This window comes from Prionailurus viverrinus, chromosome C2 (genome assembly GCF_022837055.1).
Source record: "Prionailurus viverrinus isolate Anna chromosome C2, UM_Priviv_1.0, whole genome shotgun sequence".
Classification (NCBI taxonomy): domain Eukaryota; kingdom Metazoa; phylum Chordata; class Mammalia; order Carnivora; family Felidae; genus Prionailurus; species Prionailurus viverrinus.
This window is the reverse complement of record NC_062569.1, coordinates 87,026,715-87,041,907: the sequence shown is the minus strand read 5'-3', so window position 1 is coordinate 87,041,907 and position 15,193 is coordinate 87,026,715. Positions and strand designations below refer to the sequence as shown.

General features: G+C 37.7%; 2 protein-coding genes and 1 pseudogene across 6 annotated transcripts in view; 1 reads left to right on the top strand and 2 right to left on the bottom strand.

The window, feature by feature from the left end:
- SENP5 (SUMO specific peptidase 5) overlaps positions 1–15,193 on the top strand; it is a 50,584-nt gene that overhangs the window by 25,259 nt on the left and 10,132 nt on the right. For 4 of the 5 annotated variants that reach the window (XM_047876580.1, XM_047876577.1, XM_047876578.1 and 1 more), the window contains 4 exons: positions 4,316–4,421; positions 4,543–4,681; positions 4,934–4,981; positions 7,711–7,788. In XM_047876580.1, the coding sequence (XP_047732536.1) occupies positions 4,316–4,421; positions 4,543–4,681; positions 4,934–4,981; positions 7,711–7,788 (371 nt within the window). Of the gene's footprint in view, positions 1–4,315; positions 4,422–4,542; positions 4,682–4,933; positions 5,334–7,710; positions 7,789–15,193 lie in introns of those variants that run through there. The other variant, XM_047876581.1, reaches the window with a different exon arrangement.
- Positions 691–2,053, bottom strand: LOC125175759 (40S ribosomal protein S24-like; annotated as a pseudogene).
- NCBP2 (nuclear cap binding protein subunit 2) overlaps positions 2,198–15,193 on the bottom strand; it is a 33,588-nt gene continuing 20,592 nt past the window's right edge. Inside the window, exon 5 of the mRNA XM_047876585.1 lies at positions 2,198–2,356. Within this exon, the coding sequence (XP_047732541.1) occupies positions 2,353–2,356 (4 nt within the window). The 3' untranslated portion in view covers positions 2,198–2,352. The remainder of the gene's footprint in view (positions 2,357–15,193) is intronic.

Sequence of the window (15,193 nt, the reverse complement as noted above, 5' to 3'; positions counted from 1 at the left end):
CTCTCTCTGCCCCTCCCCCACTTGCACTCTGTCTTTCCCTCTCTCTCAAAAATAAATAAATATTAAGAAAAAAAATCCTGGGCCCCTGGGTAGCTCAGTCGGTTGAGCACTGAGCGTCTGACTCTTGATTTAGGCTTCGATTTACATCAAAATGAATTCCAACTGTAAATAAAAGATTTAGTTAATAGTTCTAATATTATTTGAGTGATCTTTTCCCTGTGGTTATGAGTTGCTACCTGTTATTAGGTCTCTTTCTGGATTTGGTTTTTCAATTTCTATACCAGTAGTAGTCTGTCTTAATTCTAGTAGTTTTATAATTTTTTTAAAAAAGTTTATTTTGACAGTGTGTGTGAGCAGAGGAGGGGCAGAGAATCCCAAGTAGGCTCTGTGCTATCAGCACAGAGCCCGGCGCAGGGCTCACACTCACAAACCATGAGATCGTGCCCTGAGCCAAAATCCAGGGTGGGACGCTTAACCAGTGGAGCCACCCACATGCCCCAGTTTTATAATTTGATGGGACTAGGCCCTTCTCCTCTCTTGCCCTCCCTTATTCACCTCTCCTCTTTATTTCTTTTCAAAAATTCCTAGGAATTTCTCATGTTTTGGTCCCAAGATGAATTTTAGATTTGTTTTTTCAATTAAACAAACAAAAATAATGGCTTTGATTGGTCTTGCATCACATTTATAGACTAAGGGGAAATTACATTTATTATAATACTGAGTTTTCCTGTCTAAAAACAAAGAATTACTCCATTTATTGACCTATGTCCTTTCACCAGAATTTTGTGCTTTTCACTTAGGCTTGCACATTTCTTAAGTTTAGTCTTAGCTATTTCATGCCTTATTTTGTCATTAAGATTTTGTTTTAAGTAATCTCTGCATCCAATGTTGGGCTCGAACCTACAACCCTAAGATCAAGAGTGGCATGCCCCACTGAGCCAGCCAGATGCCCCATGCCTTCCTTATTTTTGATGGGACCTTTCTGACATGTGTATTGTATTTTGTTGAAGAAGCAAATGGTTCCATTTCTTGTATGCACAACACAACCTCATTCCACATTCATGGTGGGATGTGACCTGTCAATTGCCTTTAGAAAAAACTATCCAGCACATTTGGTTTAAGATGAGCAATTTAACTTCTGAACACTTCAGGTTTTGTTTTTCATATTATTTCCTTTTGTGGGTTTTTTTTTTAATTCTTAGTTTATTAATCCTCTCATGAAGGATTTCTGCAGTATTTATCTGCACAATCCCACAGATAAAGTCACTGTAGAATCTTTACTCCTTTTTGCTGGCACCAACATTGGCTTTTGCAGTCCCCCTGACTTTCTGCATTCTGTTCTTGTGTTCTTTTGTTGTTTTCTTGAGGTCTTTTTCTTTTCATACAGGCCGTCTTACAAGACTGTGGGTTCGTTTTTCTTTGCATAATCCAAGGACTCATAAATCATGCCAAAGCCAGTCGCCTTGCCACCACCAAAATGGGTTCTGTATCCAAATACAAAGATGACATCTGATGTGGTCTTGTACATTTTGGCTATTTTTCCCCGAATTTCTGACGTAGGTACTTTTGCCTTTTCCAGGTGAAGAACATCAGTGACCACTTGTTTCTGCTGAAATAGTGGACTGGTCATGAACTTGCTGGTCCCAACAGTTACTGTTGTTGTGTTGTTCATGATGGCTGAGCTTCTAGCAGCCAGGGAGAAAGAGTTACTACCTTTTGTTACTACCTTTTGTGCTGGCAGATGGACTATAATTTGAATTCTAGTTTTTGTTTTCTTTTTCCCCTAACATTTTATCATTTCTTTCTTGGTCACATTGAAGTTTTAGTACTATGCCAAATGCATTTTTCCTTTTTGGTTCATTAGTTTGTGAATGCAAGTGGGTAAAAAATAATGGGTTTAATTCTCATCTTAAGAAGCCATTTTCTGGGTAATTCTTGGCCAGGGGGTATTAAAAGGAAAAGATGCAGTGAAGAACAAGTTGCTTTTGTAGAGAAAAGATAATAGGTATCTCCTGCTTTGGAGGCAGCATAGGTTAATAGTTAATGGTTAACTTTCTATGGTCATATAACCTATAATCAGAATCTTCCTCTGCCATATGCTACTTAAGGGTTCTTGGGAAAGTTACTTAACCTCCCTAAGCTTCCTACCTCCATTGGTAAAGTAGGGATGCTGTCTAACACAGGGTAGTTAAAAGGATGAGATGTAGTAGTGCTTGGTTTATGATAATGCTATTTGAATGCAGTTTTACTTCTGGTCCCAGTGAGATGTGTGTATCAATAAGACATTGTCCTCTAGGGTTCTCCTTGAACATCCACACAGGACCTTTCTGCTGCATTAGAAATCCATATTTATCATCTGAAAGTGAAAACAAAAATGCAGTTAAGAAGAAACAAAAATAACTTAAAATCCCCCCAATACTACCATCCATAGATAACACTGTTAAGAGGGATACCTCTTTCCTATGACACTAGTTTGGAATTGGGGTCAATATCCCATTGATAGAGGAGACTGCTTTCTTTTTTTTTTTTTTATTAAAAAAAAATTTTTTTTTTTCAACGTTTATTTATTTTTGGGACAGAGAGAGACAGAGCATGAACGGGGGATGGGCAGAGAGAGAGGGAGACACAGAATCGGAAACAGGCTCCAGGCTCTGAGCCATCAGCCCAGAGCCTGACGCGGGGCTCGAACTCACGGACCGCAAGATCGTGACCTGGCTGAAGTCAGACGCTTAACCCACTGCTCCACCCAGGCGCCCCAGGAGACTGCTTTCTTATTTGAAGAGTCTCAAGGTTGCTGAGCCTACAGTTTACTCTTTTATTATTAGGGGCATTATTTTTGTATGAAATTTGCTCTCCAAATGCAGTTTCTCAAATGTTGGGATTCCTTATCTTCTATTTGAGTTCATTTTCCCATGTAGACAGACATAAGGCTGTTCTTAGGTAACCTGTAAACACTTGTTGGCAAATACAAGTTTAGAAGCCCCAAATCTTTACCTCCTTCTCTTATGAAGCTGGAACAAAGGATTCCCTTTCTGTCTTCTTTATGCCTAAAGCCTAGACCAGAACCAGGTGTAAACAATCAGCGTTTTCCTGTTTACTAACTATATCCTGACCTTTGCTCTGAAGCCTTTCAAATTGGGAGCCTTCTGGTAGGAGACTAACAAAAGGAAGATCTGTTTTTCACACCTTTGTCTGACCCTCCCTCAAAAAAATCCACCCTGTTCTTGGGACAGTTACTCCATTCTCTTTCCTGTCCATTTTGTACTGATGTGTACCAGAGGCCATTCTTGAAGGTAGAAAGGTAACTGGGTAAAATAAGTGGCTAACAGTGCTCATTCTTCCCATCCTAATTCTGGAAACTTTTAGACTGATGGTTAATTAGGTTATTGCTCTCCCCATTCAGCATCAGTGAATGTCCTAAGTCATGTCAGCATTTTTGTGAGCCTTTCTTTTCCTCAGCTTCTGTGTATTTCCTTAGAAATAAAGCCCTGATTTTATTTCCTAGGACCTTTTTAAGTATGTTTGTTCAGTGGGTCCTCGTGGAAGCCATTAAAATGCGTATACATCTTATTTGACCCAAAGACTGTCCTATTCTGGCCAAGAAGTCGTCCTTTAATTCTGCTTCCCCTTTTAAAATATGCTGACACACACTTACCAAATAATAGTGACTGCGATCTCAACAAATCCCTCAACAAATTGTGGTTTTTGAAAAGATAACTCCTTTAGGGGCACCTGGGTGTCTCAGTTGGTTGAGCATTCAGCTTCAGCTTAAGTCATGATCTCAGGGTTTGTGATTTCGAGCCCCGCATTGGGCTTGCTGCTGTTAGCTCTGAGCCCACCTTGGATCCTCTGTAGCCCTGCCACCCCTTCCCCACTCATGCACACATGCTCTCTCTCTCAAAAATAAAAAAATATTTTAAAAAAGAAAACTCCTTTAGTTACCAGATGTGATACACATTTAACCAGGTGATGAAACCATTTTAGATTTCACTCTTTAGAAGGGAAGATTCTTCTTCAAGGTTAAACTACTGAGTGATGTCAATCTGCAGTTTTAGCTAGCCATTTTCTAACAGTGCATCAGTAGCTTTAAAAATCCAATGTGAAATGATACCTTAAGGCATTTCTCTCTGGATTGGAATGGTGAGGGCCTGATCTATTTTATTTCTTACAAAACATAACTTTTAATTAAAAGATTTCTGTATAGCATAATGTATAGGTTAAATGTGTGGTTAGTGTTGTGTATAGGTTAAATATTGGGAGAATGACTTTTGCTGAAAATGGTTTTTCCATTGTAATTTCTCTTCCTTTATTTAAGGATTCCTAGATGAGGTTATGAAGAAGTATGGCAGTTTGGTCCCACTCAGTGAAAAAGATGTCCTTGGAAGACTAAAAGATGTCTTTAATGAAGACTTTTCTAATAGGTTTGTCCATAATGCTTAATTTAAGCCCTTGAAAATAAAATTGTTGGCACATGTGACTTTTAAAAAAGAAGATACTTAGTAAATTTAGTGGAACTCGTGTTTCTTTCAAAATCTTTTTCAGAAAACCATTTATCAATAGAGAAATAACAAACTATCGGGCCAGGCATCAAAAATGCAACTTCCGCATCTTCTACAATAAGCACATGCTGGATATGGATGATCTGGCAACTCTGGATGGTCAGAATTGGCTGAATGACCAGGTTAGTGTATTGTAGGTTCTCAGTGTGGAAAAGTTGCAGAGGATGTTGGATAATAAAATATAATTAACCTTTGGGTTGGTCTCATAGTTATGTTTTGAATAAGGATTCTTTACCCTTACTAAAGCTACTCATTCACCAACCCCAGCATCCAAAAGGTTTGATTACTGTTAACGGTGTCAGTGTTATTCATTCTGATGGGATGTTCTGAATTGTATAGGGTTAGTAAGCTGGTTTTATGTTGACTTTTTATAGGTCATTAATATGTATGGTGAGCTGATAATGGATGCAGTCCCAGACAAAGTAAGTGAAAGTTACTCTTCAGGAGAGAGAATTCTTGTGTATTAAAATGAGGTTTCTTTTTAACTTGATGTAATTATTTGATATTCCTTCGATTTTTTTTTTTAATATTCCTTCGATTTTTCGATTTTTAAAGGTTTTGATTTTATCTTGATCAGGCGCTAACAGGTTGGGCATAGGTTCTAGACAATATTTGAGCATAAGAAAGTCAGATTGCCAGTGTTTTCCTACATGATTATTTACTTTTGAGAGCGAGCGAGCATGAGCGGGAGAGGGACAGAAAGAGGAAACACAGAATCTGAAGTGGGCTTCAGGCTCTGAGCTGTTAGCACAGAGCCTGTCGTTGGGCTTGAACCCACGAACTGCAAGATCATGACCTGAGTGGAAGTCAGACACTTAACCGGACTGAGCCATCCAGGCGTGCCCTACCTTTTTTTTTTTAAGATTTAATTTAAGATTTAAGTAATCTCTGTATGAGTGGCTTGAATTCACAATCCAAGATCAAGAGTCACACACTCCACCAACTGAACCAGACGGGCACCCCAAGGAGGCTTTTTTAAGGTGTGAAAAAAGTTGGGGCGCCTGGGTGGTTCAGTCAGTTGAGCATCCAACTCTGGCTCAGATCATAATCTCCCGGTTGGTTAGTTTTAGTTCTGCATCGGGCTCACTGCTGTCTTTGCAAAGCCCACTTAGGATCCTCTGGCCCCTTTCTCTCTGCCCCTCCCCCCATTCGTGCTTGCTCTCAAAAATAAAAAACAACTGAGTATATTTTCAGATCTTATTGGCTTTATTCAAATGATTCATGAATCAGGCAGCATCCCATCTAATAAGTAAAAAGGAGCTTTGAAGAGCTGTACAAAATGGAAGACTTATAAGGCAGAAGGGGGCAGGACAAGGGGGTTATTAGCAAGAGTAGATTGATTGCAGCAAAGTTACCTTACTTGAGGGGAAGACCAGGTCTAACAGGCAGGTTACCTAAGTAGTGCTGAGCAGGTAATTCTGTTAAGATTACAGTCCTGGGAGAGGCTGAAGTTGCAATTAGGTTAGGTATTTTTGGTTTGGTGACATGGGCTAAGCACAAGTCAGCACTAAGTTAGACTCTATTTTGAGTCTGTTGTCTCTTTTTTAACAGTGAGGAGATGCACAAAGAGTGTATTTTTGCTTTAAGTTTTTCAATTTAACTTAAAGTCTTATTCTTTTTAAAGATGTAATAAAGTGGTATTCATTGTCACTTTTTCTTGGATTAATCTTGGGTATTCTGTTCAAAAACAGACAAACCCTCCTTAAACTCTAAAATTCCCATAGAGTTTTGTTACTATTAAAATTATTTTTTTAATTTAATGTGTTAATTTTTCTGAGTATTTAGATTGCCTGATGGGTAACTTTTGATTTCAATATCTAAAATCTTTCCAAATACTTTTATAAATCTAATAATTTAAACAGGTAAATAAATATAATGAGTCGGAGATTCCAACACTTTATGAATATAGACAAAATGTTTTACAACTTTCCACTTAAAATCGCAATTCTGTTGCATTTTAAATTGGAATCATGAGGTTAATCTGTTGGATTCTTGATTATGTGAAATTCTCTTAATCACCAGAAAGTTTAAACCTAAACACATATTATAGATGACTTTTAACATAAAGGTGTTAATTTTAAGGGTATAATTTACCTTCATTATTTCTACAATATATTTAATTCTGAACCTTCATTGGATTAAAAGGACACTTACAGTCCCCAGACCAGTAGCACCAACATTACCTAGGAACTTACCAGAGATGTAAAAGTTTGAACTCTAACCTACCCCTACTGAATCAGAAACTGGGGGTGGGGCCCAGCAATCTGCTTTCACAAGCTGTCCGGATTCTAATGCACACAGAGTTTGAGAATCACTTTTCTTAGAAATAGCTATTACAAGTTCTTTTTATTGATATCTTAAGCTGCAGAGATCTCAGAACAGTGTGCATTAGGATTTTTTGGAAGGTTTATCAAACCAAACTGTTGAGCTCCACGCTCAGTTTCTGCATTAGTAAATGGTCTGGGGTAGGGCCTGAAAATTTGCATTTTAAGAAGTTCCTGGGGATGCTGATACTACTGATCTGGTGACCACATCCTGAGAACCTCAATACTGAGGGAACATTTTTTTCATTTCAAGCGAATCCATTACTGAGTGAACACGTTAAGACCACAATATGTTTACTAGCTCACATGAGCCGATCCTAATTTATAAGCCAGAAATTTGATGTCAGGACACCATGTTCCATATGACCAGGTTAATTATTTCTGTGCTAGAAATGATCATGTTAAGGCTTTTTAACAGTTATGAAAGCAGGAGTCTGCAAGTCCATATCCTTCAGATGGGGTTAGTTTTGTAATCCATATCCCTTGAGTTCAAGGTAATGTTACCTCATTCTTTCTTAGCCTCTTTCAGTTTTATCACCTGATTTGGAGAGATTTGTCAGGTTGCTTCTCTACTTGATTGGATTCAGGTAATCTATTTATTTACTGTCCCATTCCAGTTCTGACTATAGACCACAGTGTAAGGTTATTCTAAGAAAATTTGGAACAGAATCTTCTGTGAATCAGGTAATGTATTTTCTATAGAAGAAACTTTTCCTCCTTTTGGTCTGTCTTACATACAAGGGTTTTTAAATTTCCATGTTCTTTTGAAGTTAAATCTGGGTACAGCTTAATATAATCTGGGTGCTTATATTTGATGTCTCTTCTAGGTTCACTTCTTCAACAGCTTTTTTCATAGACAGCTGGTAACCAAAGGATATAATGGAGTAAAAAGATGGACTAAAAAGGTATTCTCTTTATTTCTTTTTTATTCTAAATGTGAAATGCAAATAAGCCACTTTGAGTGGAAGGATAACAACTTTAATGTCCATATGATACTGATTAGAAATAGACGCTTAAGAAAAAAACCACTCTTTTAATATAATTATTTCTTATTGTTTTTTACATCCTGTTGTTTGAAACACAAGACACTAATAAAACTCCAAGTCTGTCCAGTTTATTGGATTATGCTCTAAATGAAAGCACTGGGCTGGAAGTTAATGGTTCCAGCATTGTCATTAGCTTGCTGTGCAACTCGGACGAGACACTTTATTTGGGCTTCAGAATGCTTCATTTGGGCTTCATAAAACAAAATGATAAAATCAGCATAACCCTTAAAGCTCCTTGCAACCTTAATTTCTCTCTGGAGTCATTTACTAGGGCCAGAAACATTATTTTAAAAGCCCATTTATATTCTGTTTTTGGTATTTTGACATAATTACCGAGTTTAGATTCCACAGTTACAGGTTTAGAGATACTGAAGCATTTTGTCTTTTTATACTGGATAGGTTATAGAAAATTAAGAGTAAGTCTTGTCTTGAGTAGTTGTGGATGGAAATAATTTTTTGCAAAGTAAAACACCTGACTGAACATGACTATTTAGGTAATATGTGCAAAGCATTATCAGTAATGCCAAGATAAACATGGCTGAAGGGTACAAATCCAGGGGAATAGATAGAATGAACTCAGGACTCAGACCTGGGTTCAGATCCTGCTGTAGCCACTTAACAAGTTGTAAGACCTTGGGCAGATGACTTAATTCCTTTAAGCTTCAGTTTCCTCATTTGTCAAATGGTAGTATCACAAGTATTTACCTTGCTGAGAGGATTAAATGAGATAATTTGTGTAAATCACTAAGCACAACAGTAAGAATCATTATATTATGATGGTAGAAACATGGGCAGCAGCTAGTGTAGCTGGAGTACAGAGAGCAAAGAAGAGAGTGGCATGAAATGGACCTGATCTAGTGATGTAGGGCATTAAGGTTTAGATTTTGAATTTTACTCTAAATGTATAGGAATCTATTGAAGGGTTTTTGGTGACATCATCCAATTTGTAGTCTTTGCTCTAGCAGCACTGAAGAAGATGGATGAATGTGGGAGCAAAGCTGATGTGGGTAGAACAGGAGGCCACTGCAAAGTACCATTAGTGGTACTTTGGATTAGAATGGTAGCAGGATAGATGGGATATGTACATAAATATGAATATGATCTAGGAAGTAAAATCAACAGGACTTGGGTGACAGATTGGTTATGGGCATGAAGGAGAAGGAAATGTGAAAGATGACTTCCAAGTACGGTATATGGTTATCTTTTTCTCATCTACATAACTCTTCTTGGTTAAGTAGCATCCCACTATATGGGTATATTTTTTAAACTGACCAGTCCCCTAATAGTTATCCTTAATTTTTCTTGGATAAACACCAATACAGCCTATCCAGTGGTACAAGCCACATACAGGCATACCTTCTTTTATTGTGCTTCACTTTATTGTGCTTCACAGATACTGCGCTTTTTACAAATTGATTTGTGGCAATCCTGCATCAAGTAAGTCTTTTGGCGCCATGTTTCCAACAGCATTTGCTCACGTTGTGTCTTTGTGTCACATTTTGGTAATTCTTGTAGTTATTTCAAACTTTATTATTATTATATTTTTTATAGTGATCAGTGATCCTTGATGTTAGTATAGCCATTGTTCTGGGATGCCATGAACTGTACCCATAGAAGATGGCAAACTTAATGTTATGTATGTTCTGACTGCTCCCCCCACCAACTGTTCCCGTCTCTCTCCCTTTGGGCCTCTCTATTCCCTAGATACACAGCAATACTGAAATTAGGCGAGTAACACCACAGTGTGTTCAAGTGAAAGGAAGAGTCCTATGCCTCTCACTTTAAATCAAAAGCTAGAAATTATCAAGTTTAGTGAGGAAGGCATACTGAAAGCTGAGATTGGCTGGAAGCTAGGCCTCCTGTGCCAGACATTGGCTACTCCAATGAACACATGAATGACAAAGTGAACAGCCTTATTGCTGGTATGGCAAAGGTTTTAGTAGTCTGTATAGAAGATCAAACCAGACAAAACAGTCCCTTACGCCAAAGCCTAATCTAGTGCAAGACCCTGACTGTCTTCAGTTCTGTGAATGCTGAGAGAGATGAGGAAACTGAAAGAAGAAAAATTTGAAGCTAGCGGAGGTTGGCTCATGAGGTTTAAAGAAAGAAGCCATCTCCATAGCATAAAAGTGCAAGGTGAAGCAGCAGCAGGTGCTGGTGTAGAAGCTGCAGCAAATTATTTGGAAGATCTGGCTCAGATAATTCATAAAGGTGATGACACTAAGCAACAGATTTTCAGTGTAGATGAAACAGACTTCTATTGGCAGAAGATGCCATCTAGGACCTTAATAGCTAGAGAAGAAAAAGGCAATACTTGGCTTCAAAGGACAGGCTGACTCTCTTGTTAGGTAGGAGCTTATGTGGCTGGTGACTTGAAGTTGAAGCCAGTGCTCATTTACCATTCTGAAAATCCTAAGGCCCTTAAGAATTATGTTAAACCTACTCTGCCTGGGCTCTGTAAATGGAACCACAAAGCCTGGACGACAGCACATCTGTTCACAACATGATTTACTGATTATTTTAAGCCCACTGTTGAGACCTACTACTCAGAAAGATTCCTTTCAAAATAAGACCTGTCATTGACAATGCACCTGGTACCCTAAGAGCCCTGATGGAGATGTCCAACGAGATTAATATTTTTATGCCTGCATAACCTCTGTTCTGCAGCCCATAGACCAAGGAGTAATTTCAACTTTCAAGTCAGATTATTTAAGAAATACTTTTCATAAGGCTATAGCTGCCATAGATGGTGTGTGATTCCTCTGATGTATCTGGGCAAAGTAAATTGAAAATCTTCTGGAAAGGATTCACCATTCTAGGTGCCCCATTAAGAGCATTTATGATTCATGGGAAGAGGTCAAAATATCAAAATTAACAGGAGTTTAGATGAAGTGGATTCCAACTATCATGGATGACTTTGAGGGTTCAAGACTTTAGTGGAAGAAGTAAATGCAGATGTGGGGGAAATAGCAAGAGAACTAGAAGTGGAGCCTGAAGATGGGACTGAATTGCTGCAACCTCTTGATAAAACTTGAATAGATAAGGAGTTGCTTCTTACAGATGAGCAAAGAAAGTGGTTTCTTGAGATGGAATCTGCTCTTAGTAAAGATGCTGTGAGAATTGTTATGGCAACAGAGGATTTAGAATATTATATACATTTAGTTGATAAAGCAGCAACAGGGTTTGAGAAAATGTACACCAATTGTGAAAGAAGTTCTGTAGGTAAAATGCTATCAAACAGCATCACATGCTACAGAGGAATTGTTCGTGAAAGGAAGATTCTATCAGTACTGTAAACTTCATGTTATCCAATTTAAGAAATTACCACAGCCACCCAACCTTCAGTACACTACCATCCCGATCAGTCAGGAGCCATCAACATTTAGGCAAGACCCTCCACCACCAAAAAGATTACAACTCACTAAAAGTGAGTCAGCATTGTTGGTGGTTAGCACTTTTAATAACAAAAAGTATTTTTTATTTAAGGTATGTATATTTTTTGTAGACATAATGCTGCACACTTAATAGGCTACAGTTTGTGTAAACAACTTTTATATGCACTGGGAAACCAAAAAAACTCCTTTGACTCATTTTATTGCAGTGGTCTGGTACTGAACCCACAATATTTCCGAGGTATGCCTGTATATGCTATGTATAAGAAACATAAAAGAAAATGAACAAGAAAGGTTGAAAATAAAGTGACAGTTAAAAAGGGTCTAGGCAAATGTAAACCAAAAGAAAGGAGTGGTAAATAAAAAGAAGGAATGGCAGTATCAGGAGCAGATGAGGTAGAATTTAAGGTAGAAAGTAAACTGTGTGATACAATTTCAATATATAGGAGGTGCCTGGGTGGCTTAGTCGGTTGAGTGTCCGACTCTTGATTTTCGTTCAGGTCATGATCTCAGGGTTCCATGGACTCAAGCCCTGCATCGGGTTCCATACTGATGGTGCGAAGCCTGCTTGGGATTCTCTCTCTGCCTCTCTCTCAAAATAAATAAATAAACTCAAAAAAAAAAAAAAAAAAAAAGAAGAAGAAGAAGAAAGCTAATGGCCATTAAATGCCTTGATCATTAAAGAAAAAATTAAAAACAGAATTAGTGTTCACTAAATTAGATTACATCAAGATAGATTACAGAATGACCAAGGATTTGAATGCAACAAAAGTAAATAAAACAATGGAAATACTAAGAAAACTACATGAAAGAACTGGTCCATAGGGTAACTGAGTCCATTCTGTGCACAACTTAAAAGTTTATAAAAGTGAATTCAGTTACATAAAAATAACTCTGCATTTAAAATAGCGATGTAAAAAGACAAATAGTAAACTAGGGAAAATATTTGCCATTAATGTCACAGAACTGATTTTCTTAATATATAAAGGGTTTATACAAATTGATAAGAAAAAGACTACCAACTCAGCAGAAAAATGGGTGGGTGATATGAATGAAAAGGTTTGTAGTAAAGAAAGGTGTTCTGGAAATAAATTCTTTGTCAGGTCTATGTTTTATGATTGTTTTCTGTCTGTAGCTTTTTTACTTATTTTCTTAACCATGTGTTTTGGTAAAGATTTTTAATTTTGATGATTTCTCCATATGGATATCCAGTTCTTCCAATGTCATTTGTTTGAAAAGACTTCTCTTTCCTAGTTTAATTGCTTTGGTACCATTGTAGAAAATCAGCTGACCACATATGTATGGGTCGGTTTCTGCACTTTGTGTTCTTATCCACTGATCTCTGTTATTATGCCAATACCACACTGTCTTGATCACTGTATCTTTAGAGTATATCTTGATATATAGTGTAAGTTGGCCAGCTTTATCCTTTTTCCAGAATGTTATGGGAATTCCAGGTCGTTTGCATTTTCATTTTCATATAAATTTTAGAATCAGCTTGTCAGTTTTTTTTTTTTTTTTTAACTTGCGGGATTATTTAGTTTGGGGAGAATAAACATCTTAACAATATTAAATCTTCCATTTCCATGTACATGGTACATGTTCCCTTTATTTGGGGTCTTTAATTTTTCTCAGCAATATTTTCTAATTCTTAGTGTAGAGGTCTTGCACATATTTTAAAAAAATGTAACCCTGGGCGCCTGGGTGGCTGTTGTTAAGCATGTGACTTTGGCACAGTCACAGTCTCATGGTTCATGAGTTTAAGTCCCACATTGGGTGAGCTCAAGCCCTGCTTCTTTCTTTCTCTTTCCCCCTCCCCCTAGATCATTTGCACCCTCTTTATCTCAAAAACAAAACAAAACATGAAGCGCCTGGTTGGCTCAGTTGGTTGAGTGTCAGACTTCAGGTCAGGTCATGATCTCACGGCTTGTGAGTTCGAGCCCCATGTCAGGCTCTGTGCTAACAGCTCAGAGCCTGGAGCCTGCTTCTGATTGTGTGTCTCCCTCGGTTTCTGCCCCTCCCCCACTCACGTCCTCCTGTCTCTCTCAAAAATAAACATTAAAAAAAATTTATAAAACAAAACATAGCCCTATTTCATATTTCCGAAACTGCTATAAACAGAATTTTTTAAATGCTGTCTTCCAATTGTTTCCTGTTAGCAATAGAAATACAACTTATTTCTGTGAATTGACCTTGTATCCTGTGACCTTGCCAGACTCATTGGTTGTAGGAACTTTTTTGTAGATTGTGAGATTTTCATAGACAATCATGTCTCTAAGTAGTGAGTGTTTTAATTTTCCCTTCCAATTTGTATGCCATTTTTTTCTTGTCTTATTGCACTGGCTGGGACTTCTATGAGAGGGGACATCTTTGCCTCGTTCTCAGTCTTAGGAGAAAAGCAGTCTTTCACTACTGTTTGTGTTGACAGTTGTAGGGTTTTTTGTAGATACTCTTTTATCAGGTTAAAGAAGTTTTGGTCCTATTCCTAGTTTATGTGACAGTTTTTAACCATAAATGGATGTTGAGTTTTATCAAATACTTTTCCTGCGTCTAAGGACATGATCCTATAGTTTCTCATCTTTAGTCCTTAAATGGGCTCCCAGATGGGAGGAACAGCACCAAATCTGGAGACATAACAGTCTCAGGGCCACAGGATGGCTCTTGAAGCTTCAGCTTGGTCATGACATAAATTCACTTCTATTTACAGAGCACTAGTTAAAGCAAATCACATGACAGGACTACTTTCTTCACCTGGGAGGGACAGTGAAGCCACATGACATCAGGCAGTTCTATATAATCCTTTTTATAGGAAGGGCAACAAATAATTGGGTCAATAATAATACAGTCTACCACACATACCATTCTTAATTATATATATAAAGTTATGTATGACAGAGATAATGTATTAAAAAGAAGAAAAATCTGGAAAGATATACACTGAAGTGTACTTCTTATCTGTATTTTCTAATTTTTATTTAAAAATTGTTTTCATAGGGGCACCCAGGTAGCTCAGTCGGTTGAGTGTCCAACTCTTGACTTTGGCTTGTGTTGTGATCCCAGGGATGTGGAATTGAGCCGTGTTGGGCTCCACACTGAGCACAGAGAATGCTTAAGATTCTCTTTCTCCCCCTACCCCCTCCATGTTTATAGCAGCACTATCAACAATAGCCAAAGTATGGAAAGAGCCCAAATGTCCATCAATGGGTGAATGGATAAAGAAAATGTGGTTTATATACATAATGGAGTATTACTCGGCAATCAAAAAGAATGAAATCTTGCCATTTGCAACTATGTGGATAGAACTGGAGGGTATTATGCTAAGTGAAATTAGAGAAAGATAAAAATCATAGGACTTCACTCGTATGAGGACTTTAAGAGACAAAACAGATGAACATAAGGGAAGGGAAACAAAAATAATGTAAAAACAGGGAGGGGGACAAAACAAGAGACTCATAAATATGGAGAACATACTGAGGGTTACTGGAGGGGTTGTGGGAGGGGGATGGGCTAAATGGGTAAGGGGCATTAAGGAATCTACTCCTGAAATCATTGTTTCACTATATGCTAACTAATTTGGACGTAAATTTTTAAAAATAAATAAATAAAAAAATCTTTAACAAAATTCTCTTCTCCCTCTGCCCCTCTCCCCTGCTCACACACTTTCTCTCTCTAAAATAAACTAAAAAGACAAAATTGTTTTTATAATTAGGAGAAAGCTTTTTTAAAAATGTTTATTTTTTCAAGAGACAGAGCATGAGCGGGGTAGGGGCAGAGAGAGAAGGAAACACAATCTGAAGCAGGCTCCAGGCTCTGAGCTGTCAGCACAGAGCCCGATGAAGGGCTCAAACTCCTGAACCATTAGATCATGCGAA